We start from the raw sequence: 20,684 nt of genomic DNA on the forward strand, positions 1-20,684 counted from the left end.
ATGAAGTAATGTGCTTTTCAGCTGTAAACATATATTTAAAACTCTTATTAGAATTAGACAAAGGAGGAAAGGAAGAAACCCGGTGACTGCATGTAACAACAAAATTTAGCTGATGGCTCAATGATCAAGACATAAATTAATTCAGATAGATCAATTAAACAAGCTAACATTGGGTGGGGGGAGGGGATAGGATAGTTTAGATTCCCAGCTACAAGACTGGTGTTAGGAGCTGGGTTCCCCCCTTTGACCTTTCAAGCAACAGACGGTTCTTTGACAAAGGTTGGTTGTACAGCCAACAAACTAATAGCCAACAGAGGAAGAGTCTCTCAGCAGGAACAGAGCAGTTCACTGAACCCAAACTAGACACTATTTCCAAGCACCCTCCTTTTCACTAATCTTGGGCTCCACCCCTCTGGGTTCACCCCTGGAGAACAGCTAGTCTCCTAGATCGACCCAGACCCTATAGTTAGCTAGACCTTCTCATCATGGGGTCAGGAATCAAACCAAGTTCCTCTTTCCCCCCTCCCATAACCCCTCCCTGCACTTCCACACCCTGTTAGTTCCCAAACTCTGCACCTGAACACCTGGAGAAGACAGCCTTGAGATAAGCTCTCCCTCCTCCACCATTTCTATGTCTCCAGACCATGTTTCCTAGCCCTCACTGTCCTCATCCAAAGAGTTGGTGCCACCCAATCCTTGGAAAGCACACCAAGTGTAAAGGCTTTCTTCATTACCAACATCTGGAAACAGAGCTCTGACCTTGGAGCTGGGAATTAGAGCTAAAAGAACTCCAGCAGCTGCTTTCCAAGTCAGGAAAGCATTTTAGGGTGGGGATGGGAGGAGATGGAGAGGTATCCTGCAACAGCTGCTCCTCCGTCCTTTCCTTCCCTTCCAAGACTTTCTAGCTACATGGGTAAACAACTCTGTTAAATGCTGGGTAGGAGAACAGGGAGGGAAAGATTGCCTCTACTTCTCCTGCTCTGTATAGGATGCTCTGAATGGGATCCACTACAGCAATCAGTTAAAGCCAGGATTAATCCACTACATTAATCCTCTTGAGAAATCACTTAATGCTGTCAGTAGCTACAGATAGCAGGGGCAGCCCTCCCATTGGGCAGAGTGAGGCAGCTGCCTTGGTTATCAGATGCTGCAACGTGGAGAGGTGCAAGGAGGCTACAGTCGTGTGCTCATGTGACTTGCTCTGTGTTCCCTCAATTTAGCCTTCTGCCCTCAGGTGCAGTGGGAGGCATCACTCTCAACAGCACTGTAGTAAGATTCAGCAGCCAGTGTAAGAGAGAGGAAGTCATGTTGTGCTTTTGCCTCAGGCAGTAAAATGTCTTGTGGAAGAGCTGGCCTCCCTTTCCATCCTGCCTACCAGACTGAGGGGAAAAGGAGCAAAAAGAAACAGTGCTGTTTTGTGTGGTACAACCTTTTGGAGGAAAGCTGTTTCTGTACAGCAGCCAGAATCACAGCTGGTGGAAAGAGGTGCATTCCATAGAAATACAAAAGACAATATTAACTCACATGGCTTTGCCTAATGTACAAGTAAGATAAGTAGCCCATCTCATAATGACTCCTTTACTGAGGGAAAGTAGGTGGGTCTCTCTTTGAATAACTGCACATGAAATTAAATGGATGGAAAATCACAAAATAAAGTGTGTGAACTAATTATGCTACAAACATTGTTTCAGCAGTTTGGAAAAATACAAATGGTAATAAATATGTATTTGTGTATATAGGCCTAATGTGACAGGAAACATTGACAATCTAACAGAGCTCTAAGACTCCTATTTCTTGCAGGTTTTAATGTTTTGTGAATATGAAGGTATGTTCATACTAATTTATGGGACTTTCTTCCTTTCCATTATTGCTCAAGCTAAAAAATGATTTCCAGAAACACTCATTAGTTAACAGTGTCCCACTATAATTCTAAAAATGTTTTCTTCAAAGGAAGGCACAGTGTTTACATCCAAATAAACATATTTAGAACTATCGCTATTAGTTGTTGTTAAATGTAGTCGCTGCTACATTTTTAATGTTAGAAAACAATTTTTCCTTACTTGTCTTTTTTGGTGGCCTGAAACTCCAGAGCTCAGGAGGTCTTGGGTAGCATTGCTCAAGGTGTTTGTAATATTCATCATGATTATCCATAACCAAACAATCCTTCTTGGTCTCTTGATGAACAATTCTGGCTGACCCTAAAAAAATACAAAGGCACAGGAAAAACCCTCAGGTGGGAAATAACATTGCTGAGTCAGTTGCTGATGTCAAAAAATGTAAATATATATGAAAGCTGGTATTGTGTAGCAGTTAGAAAGTTAGTCAGGGTGTCCTGAGTTCAAATCACTGCTCAACCACAAGGCTTAGTGCGGTCTCATGCAACCTGATGTTCTCCAAATAACTGTAACTCCCAGCATGCCTCAGCCAGCCATGCCTGGGCAGAAATTATGTCTCGGCCGAACATGTTTTCTCAGAGTGGTTCAGCAATTGAAACAAAGTTGAGATAAGCATTATACACAAGTGCAAACTATTTCCCCTTACTTCTAGGCTCAGAAAAGTGCCAACAGAGCAACTTAGGATGGAATGATAAAGAATTATAGTATGTACACAGGCTACTAAGCACCTCTAGAAATTATTAAAGTGTGATTGTATTAACAAGTATAGCTTTTACAATATTTGTCATGCATATTTGATTCAGCATTGTTGAGCTTTGCTTAGCTAATCTTGGACCCAAATAATGCTTGGATCATCCCCCCATCCCTACGTAAGGCTAAGCCAAAGATTTACAGATGGTCCTACCAAAATAGAGATCTTGCTCAAAGACATTCTGGGTGGTATAAGAGTATTTCCCAACTCGAGAGTTCAGTCTCTCATGATGTTTGATAGGGAATACCGGTTTGAGACTCTTCTCTGGTATTATATCTGCTGTTTGGTTTCTAGCAGTTGGGTCATCTAGGCGCAGCACTCTTGTGTGGAAAGATGGTGTCCTGGGAGATGGAGAAACATGCTTCACACATTTGGCAACAGAAGTGAATCCATCAGTGCTTAAAGAGAGGACACTGGACAACTTGCAATTCAGCAATGTGGCCCATCAGATAGGATGGCTTATACACTTCAGAAATAAAAAACTCTGAGTACCTGGGTGGCTCCTGGGCTCAGAGCCCGGACTGTAGCTAAGGCTGGAGTCAGGGCAGAAGCCAACAGTCCTAAGCAGGTTGCCTCTCTGGCCCTTTAATTATGCCCACCTTTTCACACAGTTAACATGTGAAGGGAATAAATGAACACAAGACTTATTACCAAGTAAATATGCTTTAAACATTACTTTTTTAAATTAGTAGTTTACTCCTTCAGCCAGCAGCAATGCAGTCCTATCTATATCTGGTTGTTAAGAAATCTTAATAAAGAATCCTAGCCATACATTATGATAATACTAGAATTTTTCAAAAGGAGTGTTGCAAATTAGAAAAGTTGGGTAGATGTTTTCCTTTAAAAATTACTGCTACCTTTTCTCTCCTGCAGACAATATTTCTGCCCACCTCAAGCATTTTCATGTAGGACAGACCACGCTTTGCTCTTTCTTTTCTAGTGTTGCCATCGTCCCTTAGTCTTTTCTCTGATTCAGTATTACGGCTCTTCTTGTGCTCTTATGAGAAGAGTTCTGAATAGGGATGCCAGCCAAGCTGTTAATTCTAGTAACTAATGTTACCTCAGGAGCTAATGTTGAGCTTTGTGCCTTAACGGAAAAATGGTAATCATGGCACCAATCATCAGTCAAAGGGCATTCAACACAATGCTGATATTAGGTTACTTGGTTAATTATCCACAGAATAGGCAGAGGGGCATCAGAGAAAAGAATGCTTTGCCCCTGCATCTCTCAAGTGAAAATAATATGAAAGGAACAGGAAACTGGCCTATTAAAATACTGTAAAATGAGTACTGTTAAGTTTGAGTTCATTACCCCATGCATGGAAGTAAATTTCATTTAATAGGCTTTCCAAGATATGGGTTAAATCCAACATCATGCTGCTAGTCTGCTAGTACAACAGGATGTTCTCCCTCCTTCTTTCTCCCTGCAGTCCTCGGCACTACCTGAAACTCCGCTCTGGAATGTTTCTCAGACCTCCAGAGCACATGCAGAAGCTGTGAGGGAGAGGATGAATCATCCCCTCCCAGTTCTGCTGACAAGCAAACAGCACTGGGTCTAATCCAACAAGATCCGTTTCAAAATGTAATTCATTTTCACAGCTTCCATCAAACAGTCACACATCTTACCTATAATAGGCAGGGAGAGGCATCTCTTGTTGCTTTGCTTCTTGGCTTTGAATACAACTTTCCACAACATTCTCCTCCGCCTGAATTTCATCCAGTAATTCCACATCACGTTCAAAAGGCAGTACATACCTGATACTATTCCAGTCATATTTTTGCCTCTTGAAACCCTGTGGCTTACCCTGAATCCAGCCTCCCCAAGAGGGCTGATTATTCACAATCCACTGAGCTGTAGCTTTGCTTAACTTTGTCAACAGTTTTTCTTCCCATCCCAGGTCTTTATGCTCTAGTTCAGGGACTGTGGTACCCCGGATTGTTGTGAATTTTGCTGATCTTTTGTTCATTGTGCCTCTTAATGGTTCCTGAACTTCAGTCAGGAACGCTTGTCTGTACAGAGGCTCACAAGTAGGTGGAAGAGGAGGCGGAGGCGGAGGTGGAGGAGAAGGAATAGGTACCAGCAGATGTGGCTCTGCAAATGTACTTTCTTCCCTGGCTTTCCAAATGCTTTCTTCCAAAGACACAGGAGCATTTGTGGTGGTGACATGCTTGGTAGAAGCAATGTCTGATTTCATTCTGAAAGGCACTCTCCTCAATGGTTTGAGCTTCCTTGGCTGCTTCTTAGAAATAATTTTTACATTTACTTGTGGTTGCATAAAACTGGAAAAATCATATAGGTGCATGTGGTTATATTCCTTATAAGGCACAGCTGAGGGCACTCTGTGCTTAACAACATCTTTTGCAAAATGAAGGTCCTGAGCAACTTTCTTAAAGCACTCTTTTTTGTAGCATGCATAGTGCCACTTGGCACGGCAAACATCGTTCTGATATATTAAAGGCAATGTGGCCCTTGCGGAAGAAACCATGGCATTGTGAGAAGGTAAGTTCTTCCTTTCAACTTTAAACTTCAGACTAGATTCAAGGGGGAAGGGATTTTTGCTCTTGAAAAAAGCAGATACTTCCATCTTTTCAAAACTGGCAAGGTTCCTCACATGTGGCTAGTTTTTTATGGAACATTAAAACAACAAAACAAAACCATCCACCATTGAATAGATGCGCAAAGAAATGGAAGTCCACTGTTTCCTGAGAAGACAATAGAGCATTTCCTGGAAAGCAAAAGGAAAATAAAGACTAATTGCATAAAATTAAAAGACAATTTAAGATTTAAACAAAAAAGAGCAAAGTTATGCTACCTCCCCAAAGAGCCTGTTATTATAGAATGCTGATGTCACTCGATCTACATGGTGAATATATGTGATGCAGGAAAAAAATGGCAAGCCACTAACTTGCCCACCTACTCTACATACAAATTAAAGCAGTACTAGCAATTTATTACCCATAAAGTCACCACATCCCTTGGCCAACAGAGACTTCAGAAAATCTTCTAAGGAAATTAAGATGGAATTGCTGCACAATATTAGTGCTTGGTTTTAGTTCTAGGAGCCTGCTTTCTGGAAAGACCCACAGTGCTGCCTTTATCATGGATGCTCCAGAAGTGTTACGACTTTGTTTTTAGTTGATAGTACAATCAGGTTGGCAGGGCTTGTGATTCAAGGAGTCTTGCTTTCTCTGTAGCCTGTTGTGCTTCACTACAACCTACAAATGTTCTTGCCTGTATTAAACCATTCTGATGCCTACAATCCTACAGCATGCTAATTTGGAAGGCAGCCCCATTAAAATTTTTCCAAGTAAACATAATTAGAATGGTGTCATAACTCTCTGACAATAAACAAAGGATAACTTACATGTGTGCACAATAAAATATGATAACCAGCATCTCTTTTCCCCCACTTACACCAAATTATTTTTCCCAATGACAAATAGGACTGCACAACATGTATTATGCTGACAGTAATGATTCCCATCCTGTTGCCGTCCATGCACATTTATTCTGTTCCTATCCACATACATTGCCTTTCTAGCAACCTGCACCCCTCAGTCCCAAGTGAAGCTGACATAACACTTGTCCTAGGGGGAACGATTTTAGGATATTTGTCTCTAGGAACACCATAGTCTTGCTTAGCCTTAAAGCAATGCTTAGAAACTTTAAGCTGTATTGAACACTGACTTTGTTAACTAACACTGCACAATCATTTATCCAAGCCTCTAATAGCCTCTTCTATTTTTCCTTTAGTCCTCCCCACTTACTGTTTGTAAATGTTTTCTTAACCCTTATGCAATGATAAATCTCCATAGGCTTTATTCACTCATGCCATCCATTTAGCTGAAATCTGAAAATCTTAAATGAAATCTTGTACAAGGCCCTCCAGATTTTTTCCATAAACTGAACCCCCAGTATTTAGCCAGTTTAATATCCCTGTCAGTTATCAAAAACACAGCTTGGATCATTCAAATTCCACATATTTCTCTTCTTAAGAAAGTAGAAAGGCATTGTGTTTACCTTTCAGAAAGGTTCTCTCGCAGAGATGGACATGTATGGTACAAGCCAGTTCCACTCCCTTCTATAATAGAATTCAGCTTCTTGCCTCCACAGGCTGTTTACAGTTGTTGCTGGGCTACAGATGATGCATGTATATTCTGCCAGTTTTGATTTGTCAGTTTTAACAAACCATTGTTATTTGCTAAGCATAACAAACCATTGTTATTTCCAGCAATATGACTGGTTATTCACTGCATCCATTTCCTGCTTCGAGAGTATTATGTACAGAGAATCTTTGTATCATGGGCTGCAACATCCTGGCTGGGTGGGGGGCAGTAATAGGACCCACCGAACTAAGAAGAGCTGTGCTGATCACACCAAGAACCCATTTAGTCCAGGACTCTGTTCACACCCTGGCCAACCAGCTGCCCGCAGGAAGCTCATAGGCAGGATCTGAGTGCAAGAACATTGTCCCACCCATGTTCCTCAGTCACTAGTGTAGATAGGCATAGTGCCTCTGATACTGGAGTCAGCATGTACCGTATGTTTCCGTGTATAAGATGCTACTTTTTCTTAAAAACATTTACTTAAAAATGAAGGTGCGTCTTATACACGGGGGGGGGGCGCTGGGGCGAGGAGACTGGTGCGCAGGGGGCAGTGCGTAGGTGGGGTGGAGAGCACAGGCAGGGGTGGCATGCGGGGGAGGCGGCGAGCGCGTGGTGGCACGTGGGTGAGGGGGCAGTGAAGCGGCATGGGGGGCAGCGAGGCGCTGCGGGGAAGTGGCAAAGTGGCATACGCGCGGCAGCAGCTTGCTCGCTGGAGATGGGTAGGAAAAGTGGGGGCATCCTATACATGGGGGTGTCTTAGAGACAGAAAAATATGGTACCTTTTGGAATTAGTAAGCATGTATAGCCATGTTGTCCATGAATTTGTCCAATCACCTTTTAAAGCCATCCAAAGTGGTGACTGGCACTGCATCATAGTTACGCTGATTAAAAGGAACAATCCTACAGTTATCTCTAGGGGGGGCAGGGGGGTGAAACACAACCCTTCCTGTCCCAGCAGAGTGAAGGATGATGATGAATGCCACTGCTGGAAGGTGCTCATTGTTGCCGGTCCTTTCAGGAAAGCTGTTAGGGGACTGTTGGGTACCAGTGCTAGTAGGTGGTTGTAGTGGTGGTTCTTCCAGAAGCAATAGCCAACCAAATGCTCTCCTTGCCTGCCCCTCCTTAGGTATATGGGGATGAGGAAGGGCTCTTGGAAATATCTGAGGGCCAGAGAAACTTAAGGAGGAAGGTGCATAATGCCCTGAGCCAGAGGTTCCCCGTCTCCCTTTTAGAGGATCTAAGAGGTGAGGGTGTTCTTTTGGAGAACCAGTTCCTTTAGGCACTGTTATTTATTTGTTTATTGGATTCCTATACCATTAAATGGCAAAACTCCCTGAGCAACTAACCACAATTTAGAATGAGATAATGAAATAGAGCATCTTGCTGGCCCAACTCAGCACTTCAGTGCCCATTAAATTAAAGGTCATGAGTTTTAATTTTACTCTAGCTAGATAGGTGTTTTTCACTCATTTTAGCTCCAACAATTTGTTTTAAAAATGGCTTTAGAAAAAAATGATGAGAAATGCAATTAAGACTAATTAAAAATAATTGGGGTAAAACAAAATAATAATTCTTTTTCAGAGTAGAATTAGAACTCATGCCACGATGCCCAGTTCATACTGGGCATGTCTGGATAATGAAATATATCTCATATAGCAATAACTTGTACAACTTCTGAAAAATGCTTGGGTTTCAGTGAAGGTCCAGTGGTAAGAAAACATCTACATGTAGATCTGCCTATCAGGAATACTTTTGTATGGTACTTGTTACTGATTTTGGGATGTTTGTGCTTTTTAGGTTTCAAACATCCTCAAGGGAGCCAAAGAAGTGAACCCAGGCCAGCAACAGCATCCACTGCTATGTGCCTTGGCTGGACTGAGCCTTTCCCACTCACAAAAGCTTCCCTGGGAAGAACTAGGTGGCTGAAATCATTTTAGAGACCATACAGGAGCATTGTGAGACTGTGGTGGGATTTTTTTAAAGATGCAACACTTATGTACTGTGTATTCAAAATGCTTTATAAGCTGCTTTCAAACAATATTTGAAAAAGATATATAGGTCCAATCATATAGACTATGAGTGTGCAACACAGTATTATGCAACCCTCTTCTATAGAAATATTGCTGTCATAACTTGCTTTATAGGTATTCTGTCAATACACACACACACACACATACTAGTTGGGGGTGGGTAGAAACACCACCTATGACATACTTATTTATGAAAATATTTTGTTCTGCCTTTCCACTCTACAGTGCAGCCCCCAGATAGCTAACAAGTTCTGTTTAACAAAATATATTTTTTAACAAACAAAAAACAAAAACAAAAAAAACCCAGAAGACAAGCATCACCAATAGTAAAGACAGATGTGTTAAACCAGTGCCTGGCTGCGACAATGGACTGGGTAAGGGTCAACAAACTGAAGTTCAGTCCAGACATGACTGAGATGCTGTTGGTGGGTGGTTCCCTTGGCCAGATGGTGAGTGTTCAACCTGTTCCAGAAGGGGCTGCACTCCCTCTAAAGCAGCAGGTATGTTGCTTGAGAGTGTTCCTTGAGCCATCTTTGTCACTTGAGGCTCAAGTGGCTTCAGTGGCTTGGAGTGCCTTCTACCAGCTTTGGCTGGTGGTCTAACTATGCCTCTATCTGAACAGAGGTAGCCTGGCTTCAGTAATCTATGCTCTGGAAATCTCTAATTAGATGACTGCAATGCACTCTATGTGGGGCTGCCCTTGAAGATGGTTCAGAAGCTGCAGCTGGTACAGAATACAGTAGCCAGATTAATAACTGCAACCCATAGCTCTGAACTTGTAAGACTAGTTCTGGCCCTCCTACATTGGCTACCTGTATACTCGTACTTCTGGGCCCAATTCAAGGTGCTGATTTTAACCTATAATGCCCCACACATCTTAGGACCACAATACCTGCCAGAGCACCTCCCAACTGTGATCTACCTGGACACTATGCTCAACATCTGGGGACTTCTGCTGAGTGCCAACCTCACATGGTACTTTGAGGATAGTAACAAGGGAGGCCTTTTCTGTGGTGACCCCTCATCTTTGCAGTGATCTCCCTGCTGGTGCCCATCTGATACTTTTCAGTGCCAGGCCAAGACAGCCCTTTAAAGATCTCCTTAGTTATGCAGGTGATTCTTCTTCGCTGGGTCTTTTTACTGCATTTTAAAGCTATTTTAAATTCATTTTAACATTGTTTTTTATAGTATTTGTATTTTATTGTTTTACCATTGCAAACCAATCACAGAGATTCAGCTATGGGGCAGTATAAAAATGAAATTATGTCCATAATGACACTAGGAAGGAAGGAAGGAAGGAAGGAAGGAAGCCAGCCAGCCAGCCATGTGCGAGGGGACTGGGGCGGAACTGCCTCTTCCCCTTCATACTGGTTAGCCTGGTCGCAAGGTAACTGTACTGGCTAGCATGGGATAGCAGCTGCTTTTCTCTGAGCCAGCACTGCACAGCTTGTGACCCTCCCTTGCCTGGTGGGTGTGCATTGGTTCCACCAAGGAAGATGCCTTCTATTCTGATTCCCCCTTTCCCCACAACAGGTAGGAAGCTCTCCAAGAGGACAAGCAGGGTCCTTCTTACCTACCACTGCAGTGATGACAGTAAGTAGGCTGGATCCTTCTGAAGAAGTGAGGCTAAGAGCCTGTTCCCCTGCCACATATTGCCTACCAGGCTCCAGGGAGTAACTAAGCAGCATGAGGATTACTGTTGATGCTGGGGTGGGTGCAGAATCATTCATGAACACACTCTCAGCATCAGCAGTAGTATGGTGGAAAACCAATGACAGCCACACAAATTGCCACTCAGCCACTTGGTTGGTTGTCCTGAGCTAAAAAGCCCCATTGCCAGAACAGCAAAAAAGTAATCTCTCTATGCAGGTTAACATGACAACTAGGGTCCTGCTGACATGGTAAGCCACAGGGCTATTTGGTTGGTTATAAGCCTCCCCATGCGAAGAGATGGTGTTCAGATCACTTGCTAAGGCGCTCCCTAGTGGTTTAGCATATTATGTAAACCTGATCACTACATCGGTGAGAAGGGAATCCCGCCTTCTCTATGGCAGAAAGCTGACAGGTATCCAGATGTGGCTGAGGGGAAGGGGTGGTGACAGATCTCAGATGGGTGTCTGCACTTGGCTGAAATAAGAGGAAGACATTATCAAGTAGGATAAACTTGGCCAAAAGGGAGGGATGCTACTTTGTGATGGGGATTAGATGATCTCTAGGTTTGAGAGATCTAAGTGAAATGGTAATGTTCAGCATTTGGATAAGCATTAGTAGAAATGCAGTTCACCTGGGTGGTTCTTCCCAGCCTAGTCTGGGAATGTTGTGAAGACTTTCAAACATTTATTATGGGCTTTCTTGCACAAAGGGCTCAAACATGATTTTTGGGGCCAGTACAAATTTGTAAGTCAAACCTCTTCCCATACACATTTCCCATTTCATACATAGTCCCATTAGTCATAAAATGTTATATACCTGATGTTTCTAAAATGACACCATGGCCCACAAAGGGATTTTTCTAGTAAGCTTCAACCCATCATTTTTGTTATTGTACCCCTTTCTGCCATTCTTGTTTGATGTAATTTCCAGCCTGAAGAAGACTTGTGGATGTATTTACAACTTTGGGGTTGGCCCTAATAAATGTATTGTCCCATTTTTCTTTTCAATTTTTTATTCTAATGGACTGTATAGTTGCAAACATTTTATAAATAGACTTTAAATTTTATTTTTCTTTTGTTTCATTACAAAATCTAAAGGGAGAACGATCTTCCTTTACAGCCAGACATATACCATTAGAAAAAGATTTGCAAACATTAAAGTAAATGAAATTTAATTCCAAATGAGCTTTTCCTTTGAAACCAGTAATGTTTAATGATTTCCAACATAAAACAAATTATTCAATCAACAAGAAAACATACATTTTAAAGAGGTATATATATATAAACGTGTTCAGAAGCACAACATCCGTTTCCAAACCTTAAGATCCTTATTAGCATAATACCTTTATTAGGCCAATAAAAATATTTTAAAAATGTGCAAGCTTTTGAAATCTCCAGATCCCTCCTGGGGAGAAAGGCAAATGCTTGATTCTCCACTTTTGAAAATATAAAATATATTTGCTTATTCAGAAATGTCAAAAATTTGGCATTTTCCCTCCTAGCTGGGGCAGCTCCAGCAAAGGCAGGCAAAACTGGAAACCACATCGCCTGTTTTGTAGTCTTGGTTGAGTTTGTACACCCTCCCTCTTCCGATCCATCTCATGCTGACATCACATTTCAAGAAGTCCGCTTTCAGCTCCTCCCACCTTCTCTCCATCTCCCAACCTGCTTTTTATCACATCTTGCCTATAGAGAGACCTTCAAGTCCCCAAAGCTTGTAGGTTTTTGTAGTCTTTTCGTTGGCATAAAGCTATTACACTAATATGGAATTTGTGTGTATAGCCAAAACGGCAACCTTTGCGTTTCGGTGTCATTTTAAGTGCCATCGGTGACTTTGCAAACTCTGTTGAACTGAATTGGAGATCGCCGGTGCGTTCAGGATTACAAAGTTGTTGTGCGCCGGAAGCAGGAGCGGATTTGACAGTACAAAGAGTACAGGCAAGACCACCGCCAGCCGACAAAACTGATTCTGTTTCCTCACCGAACTTGCGCAGGCGGCACTCTATTGGTTTACCCTGCGCGTAAGCGAGGTTCCGCCAGCCATGCTCTCTTTTGCATACCGACTCTTTCGAGCGAGCCCAGGCCGCGCTTTGCCAACGAGGCTGTTGCCCAACTGCGTCGCCCGCTGCAGCGCCGGCTGGCGGACGCAAAGCGCCGCGTTCTCCGCCCTCCCCATGGAGGTCGCACTTGGGTTTTCTCCCTCCGGCTCTAGCCTCTTCGATGAGCCGCTCGCCATTTTGGTTGAGGGCCTGCGTCCCGAGCAGGAGGTCACCCTTCGGGCTTCGCTGCAGGACGAAACGGGGGAGCTTTTCGACACGCGGGCCTTCTACCAGGCAGACACAGACGGCTATCTTGATCTGAACCGTTCGCCGGCGCTGGAGGGCGGCAGCTTCTCCGGCCTGGAGCCGATGGGGCTGCTGTGGTCGCTGAAGCCGCAGACGCCTTTCAAGCGACTGATAAAACGCGATGTGCGGCGCCCCCTCATTCTTGAGTTGGAAGTGCTGGAAGGTCACGGAGAGTCCGGCAGCCTGCTGGCTAAGGGCGACCACGCGCGCTGCTTTCTGCGCGACGACGTCAAGAGGATTCCGGTGCGGGACGGAAGCATCCGGGCTACGCTTTTTCTGCCTTCTGGTGAGTGTGATACTTGCTCCGGCTGCACCGACAAGACTTGGTCTACAGCAGCGAAGGCGCGAAGTCAGACTTCGGTACTTTGTCTTAAGTAGTCCGTTTGCGAGCCTTGAGACTTCTCACCTCACTCATAAATATGCCTGAGCAGAAATGTTCCTCTTCCTCCTTGCTCAGCCCAGCTGGTTGCATATTCAGTATTTATCGAAGTTAAGCCTCATAAATTTCAGTGGGCAATATCCAAGGGCATCATTCTGCAAACTGGAATAGCACTAGCAGAGCTCCATTGATTTGTTCTGTCGTGCAAACGTTCAAGCATCACGCCTTTACAGCAACAGTTGTACAAACAAATTTAGTTAGAATCATTCATTCATTTATTGAATTTCCACATTGTGAAATAGCTGAAGCTTTCTGGGTAGTCTACAAAGATTATATACCTTAATAAATATAATAGAAATTAGGGTGGATTTAGTAAGACTAGAATTAAATCATGGTTATCTACATACTTTGCACATGTGCCTGTCTTACCCATAGGTAAAGGAACTTTGTTAAAATATTTCCAAACTGCTGCCATTATAGGTTTTCTCCTCCAGAGAAAGAATAATACAATAAACCTCAGACTATACATAAAAAGATCCAAAAATATGTGGAGTATTCTTCTCAGAAGGTTTCATTTTCCATTTTACTGCTTGCCCCTCTCTTCTCACATTAGCTTCTTGTGCAGATCTATTCTGCTCTGAGCAATCTTTTATTCATTGATTTTTTTTAAAATTTAGCACTTAAGAGGTAAGGGGTCAATTCTGTGTATATAGATTTGCAAAGGAACGATGAGATTAAGGTCTTTTTCTCAACTTTGTATGTTTATTTTACAACATTTTTTCTATGAACAAGAGGCATGTGATCTCTGCAGAGGCAAATTCAGTTTTGAGAACCGTAAAACCAAGCACCTGTGATAACTTCTAGATAGAAAAATTGCCCAATCATCTTACAGAAACCTCTGGAAGAGTATGACATTGTGAATGGTTTTTTTGCAGTACATTTACAGATATATAATTCCAGAAGGTTTATGATATGAGTTTGTTATTACAGAACAAAGAAAGTCTGTGCTTGGTGGTGGTAATATAAGCCAGTCTTCCAAACCTGGGACTACAGCTCCTAGCATCTCCCAGCCAGCAGTGAGGTTGTCAGATTTGAGAAAGCTGGTGAAAGCATATTTAGGGCAGAGCCTACTTTTTCAGACTGTTTGCTATACTATGGCTAATGATGAGTTGGCCCTGCTTTTGTTTCTTCTGTTGTATTGGCAAGCCTTCCTCATTTGAGACATTTGAATTAGTTTTAATAGTAGTTCTGCTGGTACCTCTGATGTGATGTAGGCATTTTTACAGGATATTGAATTCTAAATGTGTCTAAGTAAATATGGTGCTGCATCTTTTATGTCTCTTGCAGGTGATGGACCCTTTCCTGGAATCATTGATATATATGGAACTGGAGGAGGGCTTCCTGAATACCGAGCAAGTCTGCTGGCCAATCATGGCTTTGCCGTGTTAGCATTGGCCTATTATGGCTATGAAGATCTTCCTAAGAATATGAAGGAATTCCACCTGGAGTATTTTGAAGAAGCCTTAAATTACATGCTGCAACATCCAAAGGTAGGAACATGTGTATGGGTGGCCTTCAAAAAAATAGCAAGGTGTTTTCCCAATACCTTCAACCATTTGCAGGCTCATGGCAAAAAGCAGAGATAATTGTATTGTAAGCCGCCCCGAGGCTTCGGCAAGGGGCGGCATAGAAATGTAATAATAATAATAATAATAATAATAGTAATAATAATTTGTTATCCTGGAACAGGACACTACACGGTACTACCTCCTATGCCAGTTTGCTCAGATCAGTGCATCTCATGGAGGGGAGCCCAGCACAAATGAAAGTTTAACAGCAGATTCCATGTTGCTTTCAGAGCCTTTGTCATGCGTTCAGAGTAGACTGTGCCATTTTTTGATCAGGAGGAGCTATTGAGACTTGAACAGCTGCTAAAGATGGGCAGTTTCCCTATCATGGAGACAATGTCCACATGGTATAGGGGCACTGTGTCACTTTTAGAATTCAGTATGCAGGAAGCTTACTGTTGGGTAAGATGGGCTTTATTTTACTCCTACTTAAGGGATAGGCAGAAATATAAATTCCACGACATTCTTATTCTCAGAGCTCTTGAGTTACTGATTCAGGAGTGTTAACTAGGTTGACCTTTGATACTTCCCATTGCACTCTTCTTTGAATAAGAATCTCACATAGTTACTTGTACTGCAGTAATACTTTAAACCTAATTCCTAAGTTCCTAAAATAGAACAACAGCAAAAGATTAAAGACCATAGGAATTTCAATTTCTGTTAACTAAACCAGGGAGCTCTTGGTCAGTTACTGCAACAAATGCAATATATAGAAATGTAAACTGCTACTCTGTTCCAAATTTTAAGCTAACTAGCATGCACAGTACACTTAATGTGTAGGTAAGATGCATGTATGCACCTATGACCATTTTCTTTCTTTGTTTCTTCTCCTTCAGGTTAAAGGTCCAGGAATTGGGCTACTTGGACACTCCAAAGGGGGTGATCTCTGTCTTTCCATGGCTTCTTTCTTAAAGGGTGTCACTGTGACAGTCACAATTAATGGCTCTGTAGCCAATGTAGGTGCAACACTGCGCTACAAGGATATCACCATTCCACCCCTTGGATTTGATGCCAAGAGAATCAAAATGGATAAAACTGGAATAGCTGACATTGTTGATGTTCTGAATAACCCCCTTGAGGGTCCTGACCGCCAAAGCTTTATTCCACTGGAAAAGGCTGAGGGACGTTTCCTTTTCATTGTAGGCAAGGATGATCGGAACTGGAAAAGTGAATTCTTTGCTACCGAAGCCTCCAACCATCTGCAGGCTCATGGAAAAGAAAAGCCAGAGATCATTTGTTATCCTGGAGCAGGTCATTACATTGAACCACCCTATATACCAATGTGCCCAGCTTCAATGCATCTCTTGGTGGGTATGCCAGTGATCTGGGGAGGGGAGCCCAGGGCTCATGCTGCAGCTCAGGTGGATGCTTGGCAGCAGATTCAAGTCTTCTTTCGAAAATGCCTAAATGGTAAACAAAGTGAATTACAAAACAAGTTGTGACAGTGTTGGCTATAGATATCTTTCAGAAGATCAGGCTTATGCGAATATTTTGCTAAGCAGAATTTTAGAGAAGAAAGAAAGCTTGGAGTTGACAGATGTATGTGTGAAGGTATGTTCAGGAAGACTGAAGTAATAGGGCTTGCTGTGTAAACATTTTTCCTGATGCTTTCTTTTATACCAGTATTGTGCTGATTGAGCATGTCATACATCTATGGGAAGGATTCAGAAATGGGCTAGTTGCTCCACCCAAATGAAAAAAGGTGGTTTTGGATATTAACTTATAGACAGGACAGACCTGATCCTTTCTTTTATGCATACATAGAGCATCAGTGCATACATTAATCCCTCTCATATTGTAATAAAAGTATTTCATACAATTATTTTGGATATACTACTATTCAACTACTTCAAACTACTCCTTTGAAGTAGTTGAAATCTATCCAAAGATCAAACGCATAGGAATGTGCCATCCTTTTCTCCAAGTTGTCCATTTTTCAAAAGAGAACCTGTTATCCATCCTTCTATGACTCTGAACATTCTACTACTTTAGTGGATGAATAATATGCTCCTGCAAAAAACCTGCTTAAGTAAGCACTCCTGCCTGCTGTGTCAAGTGGAAGTTTGGAGAGTTTACTCATTTACTAAATGTGATGGGGAAAATTCTACCTTGCTATTTAAAAAGGAGGTCTTTTGGCAGTTCTGCTCCAGGTTTTAAATGTGGATAGATCTGTTACCTAGGAGGCCTAAGTTTTAAGTGTAAAGCTCAGTTTTCCCCTGTCAGGAGATGATCTCATGAGGAAACACTTTAGCTGGCTGCATCTGACAGATTAGGGTGCTTATTCAAGAGCGGACCCAGTGGTTTCCATAATGGCTGTTTAGATACAGCAAAGAAGTTAACTTGTTTAATTTATAGCATAAACTAACTGCATCAGCTTTTCCTTGAATATATTCCATAGAAAAATACTGGTGTGTTCAATTTACACTGAATCACAATACTTAACTGTGAAAACAGTTTGGAATGAACTCTACAATGCTGGAAGAGCAACTAACTACCTAAGTGCTAACAAAACATCTTTGCTAATGGTGTTATATAGTTTTTGCCAACCTGTAATTTTCTAGCTCCATTTCTTCTTAAAATCTGTTGTAATTAAATTTAAAGAGAATTATGTTGTTCTCAGGCTATAAAGCCGTTTGTGATTTGGAAGAGTTTGCAAATGTAAGTTTGTACTATTCTGTTTAACTCAGTGTTGTATTCTATTAAAAATATTTGAAATGACATGAGTTATAATTGTTTCATTAAATATTAGTTGCTACTTTGCTTTTTCTTATTTATTCTAAAGCATATAAATAGTTACTGAATAGATTCAAAGAGCTCCATTTAAGGGTTTATATCTACCTAAGAAGGTTATGTTCATCTGGTGGGAAGTAATTTAATATGATATAATTCACCTACTATCATAAGCCTCTATCAGTACATCCATATGCAGCCTTGCCATACTCCTTTCCCAATTTTGAACCAATTAGTTGTTCCATGTCTAGTTCTAACTGTTCCTTCTTGACCCACATACAAGTTTCTCAAGAGACAAATAAGATGATCTGTACTCCCATCTCTTTAAGAATTTGCTACAATTCATTGTGATCTACACAATCAAAGGCTTTACCATAGTCAATGAAGCAAAAGTAGATATTTTTCTGGAACTCCCTAGCTTTCTCCATGATCCAGCATATGTTGGCAATTTGATTTCTAGTTTCTCTGCCTCTGCAAAACCCCATTTGCACTTCTGGTAGTTCTTGGTCTACACACTACTGATGCCTAGCTTGTAGGATTTTGAGCATAACTTTGCTAGTGTGTGAAATGAGCAAAATTGTATGGTAGTTTGAAAGTTCTTTGGCATTGTTCTTCTTTGGGATTGGAATGCAAACTGACCTTTTCCAATTGTGTGGCCACTGTTGAGTTTTCCAAATTGCTGGCATATTGAGTGTAGCACTTTAACTGCATCATCTTTTAGGATTTTGAATAGTTCAGCTAGAACACTGTCTCCTCCACTAGCTTTGTTGTAGCTCAGACTTCCCAAAGCCCATTTGACTTCACACTTCAGGATGTCTGGCTGGAGGTCAGTGATAACACCATTGTGGTTATCAGGGATATTAAGATCTTTCTTGTATAGTTCTTTTAATCTTCTCTGCCTCTGTTAAGTCCATGCCATTTTTGTCCTTTATCATGCCCTCTTTGCATGAAACATTCCCTTGATACCTCTTATTTTCTTGAAGAGAACTCTATCTCTTTCCCATTCCGTTTGTTTTTCTCTATTTCTTTGCACTGTTCATATAACAAGGTCTTACGTGTCTTCTAGATATTCACTAGAATTCTGCATTCACTTGGGTGTATCTTTCCCTTTCTCCCTTGTCTTTCGCTTCCCTTCTTTCCTCAGCTATTTGTAAAGCCTTCTTAGACAGCCATTTTGCTTTCTTGCATTTCTTTTTCTTTGAGATGGTTATAGTTGCTACCTCCTGTACAGTGTTGCGAACCTCCATCCATAGTTCTTCAGGCAATCTGTCTATCAGATCTAATTCCTTAAATCTATTTTTCACCTTCACTATATATTCATAAGGAATATTATTTAGGTCATACCTGACTGGCCTAATGCTTTTCCCTACTTTCTTCAATTTAAGCCTGAATTTTGCAACAAGAAGCTCATGATCTGAGCCACAGTCAGCTCCAGGTCTTGTTTGTACTGATTGGATAGAGCTTCTCCATCTTTGGCTGCAGAGCACATAATCTGATTTCTGTGTTGACCTGGTGATGTCCATGTGTAGAGTTGTCTCTTGGGTTGTTGGAAGAGTGCTGTGACCAGTGTGTTCTCTTGACAACACTCTGCTAGCCTTTGCCCTGCTTCATTTTGTACTCCAAGGGCAAACTTGCCTGTTCTGGTTATCATTTGACTTCCTACTTTAGCATTTCAATCTCCCATGATAAGGACATCATTTTTTGGTGTTAGTTCTATAAGATGTTGTAGGTCTTCACAGAAGCGGTCAACTTCAGTCTCTTCAGCATCAGTGATTGGGGCATAGGCTTGGACAACTGTGATGTTGAATGGTTTGCCTTGGATTCAAACTGAGATCATTCTGTCGTTTTGAAGATTGTATCCCAGTACTGTTTTTCCTACTCCTTTATTGACCATGATGGCTACTCCATTTCTTCTAAGGGATTCTTGCCCACACTAGTATATATGATGGTCATCTGAATTAAATTCACCAATTCCTGTTCATTTTAGTTCACTGATTCCAAAGATGTCGATGCTTACCACATCCAACTTACTTTGATTCATAGATCTTACATTCCAAGTTCCTATGCAGTACTGTTCTTTACAGCACTGGACTTTCCTTTCACCACCAGATACATTCACAACTGAGTGTTCTTTCAGCTTTGACCCTGTCTATTCAAATGCAAGTAGATAAAAAGGTACCACTTTGGTGGGCAGGTAACAGCGTTCCGTTTACTTCGGTGTTTAGTCATGCCGACCACATGACCATGGAGACTGGGGACAAATGCTGGCTCCTTTGGCTAGGAAACGGAGAAGAGCACTGCCCCCTAGAGTCAGGCATGACGATGTAACATCAAGGGGAAACCTTTACCTTTATTCATTCTTTCTGGCGCTACTAGTACTAGCCCTCCGCTCTTCCTCAGTAGCATACTGGACACCTTCTGACCAGAGGCGCTCATCTTCCAGTGTCATATCTTTTAGCATTTTGATTCTGTCCATGGGGTTTTCATGGCAAGGATACTGGAGTGGGTTGCCATTTTCTTCTCCAGTGGATCACCTTTTGTCAGAGCTCTGCTATGACCTATTCGTCTTGGGTGCCCCTGCATGACATAGTGCATAGCTTCATTGGGCTATGAAAGCCACTTCACCACCGCAAGGCAGTGATCTATGAAAGGGCTGGTTCCTACAGTTACACTTAACATTTTCATCTTTTGTAATGTCTTCAAGTTCTCTTCTAAAATTACGGATTTCTCTATTTGGTAGGTTTTTTGCCTGTAATAATTCCCCCTATCACCCCACCCCCCAAATACAGTTCTCAAATATTGTTGTAATAAGGACAACACATTTCTCTGGTTTAAAACACAATATTCTGTAGTTTCCCCAGAAAGGGCAATCACAGAGCAGTTGCAATGGCTGCTATGTAAGTTTCAACAGCAGCTAATCGGGCCTGTAACAAACATGTAACAGTACCTATGGAAACAAACCACAACCAATTGGAATCAACTCTGAGGGGGGAAAACTTTCTAAAATGTTTTCCCAAGAATTTAAATATGCTGGCCAATGCTATAGAAATTCAGCATTTATAGTTCATAATTGTCACATAAGAGCTAACAGGGTGTTCTATCCAGATTATATATGAAACATGGAGAAATAATAAATTTCAAGGAAGTGGATGCTTTACCAACCATGA

General features: G+C 41.8%; 2 protein-coding genes across 3 annotated transcripts in view; one reads left to right on the forward strand and one right to left on the reverse strand.

Annotated features, from left to right (window-relative positions):
• The window catches only part of HEATR4 (HEAT repeat containing 4), a 32,139-nt gene extending 19,660 nt beyond the window's left edge, over window positions 1–12,479 (reverse strand). Inside the window, 4 exon segments of the mRNA XM_044435715.1 lie at window positions 2,061–2,198; window positions 2,800–2,987; window positions 4,273–5,264; window positions 12,450–12,479. Coding sequence (XP_044291650.1) covers window positions 2,061–2,198; window positions 2,800–2,987; window positions 4,273–5,264; window positions 12,450–12,479 — 1,348 coding nt within the window.
• Window positions 11,909–17,505, forward strand: LOC123026797 (acyl-coenzyme A thioesterase 1-like). 2 transcript variants are annotated; one of them, XM_044436821.1, is made up of 3 exons: window positions 11,909–13,066; window positions 14,507–14,709; window positions 15,624–17,505. In XM_044436821.1, exons 1-3 carry the CDS (start codon window positions 12,478–12,480, stop codon window positions 16,227–16,229), a joined length of 1,398 nt encoding a protein of 465 aa, XP_044292756.1. In that variant the 5' UTR covers window positions 11,909–12,477; the 3' UTR covers window positions 16,230–17,505. The 2 variants fall into 2 exon arrangements, with proteins under 2 accessions (XP_044292756.1, XP_044292758.1); XM_044436823.1 differs by having other exon boundaries at window positions 11,909–12,152.
• Window positions 17,506–20,684: the final 3,179 nt, after the last annotated feature.

This window comes from Varanus komodoensis, unplaced genomic scaffold, assembly GCF_004798865.1.
Source record: "Varanus komodoensis strain SLA01 unplaced genomic scaffold, ASM479886v1 scaffold3, whole genome shotgun sequence".
In the NCBI taxonomy this organism is placed as follows: domain Eukaryota; kingdom Metazoa; phylum Chordata; class Lepidosauria; order Squamata; family Varanidae; genus Varanus; species Varanus komodoensis.

Bases quoted from the DNA above. Each gene is read 5' to 3' on its own strand.
- LOC123026797 (XM_044436821.1), top strand. From the start codon at position 12,478: ATGCTCTCTTTTGCATACCGACTCTTTCGAGCGAGCCCAGGCCGCGCT. The intron at 13,067-14,506 runs GTGAGTGTGATA...TGTCTCTTGCAG, and splicing joins TACGCTTTTTCTGCCTTCTG to GTGATGGACCCTTTCCTGGA. The intron at 14,710-15,623 runs GTAGGAACATGT...CTTCTCCTTCAG, and splicing joins ACATGCTGCAACATCCAAAG to GTTAAAGGTCCAGGAATTGG.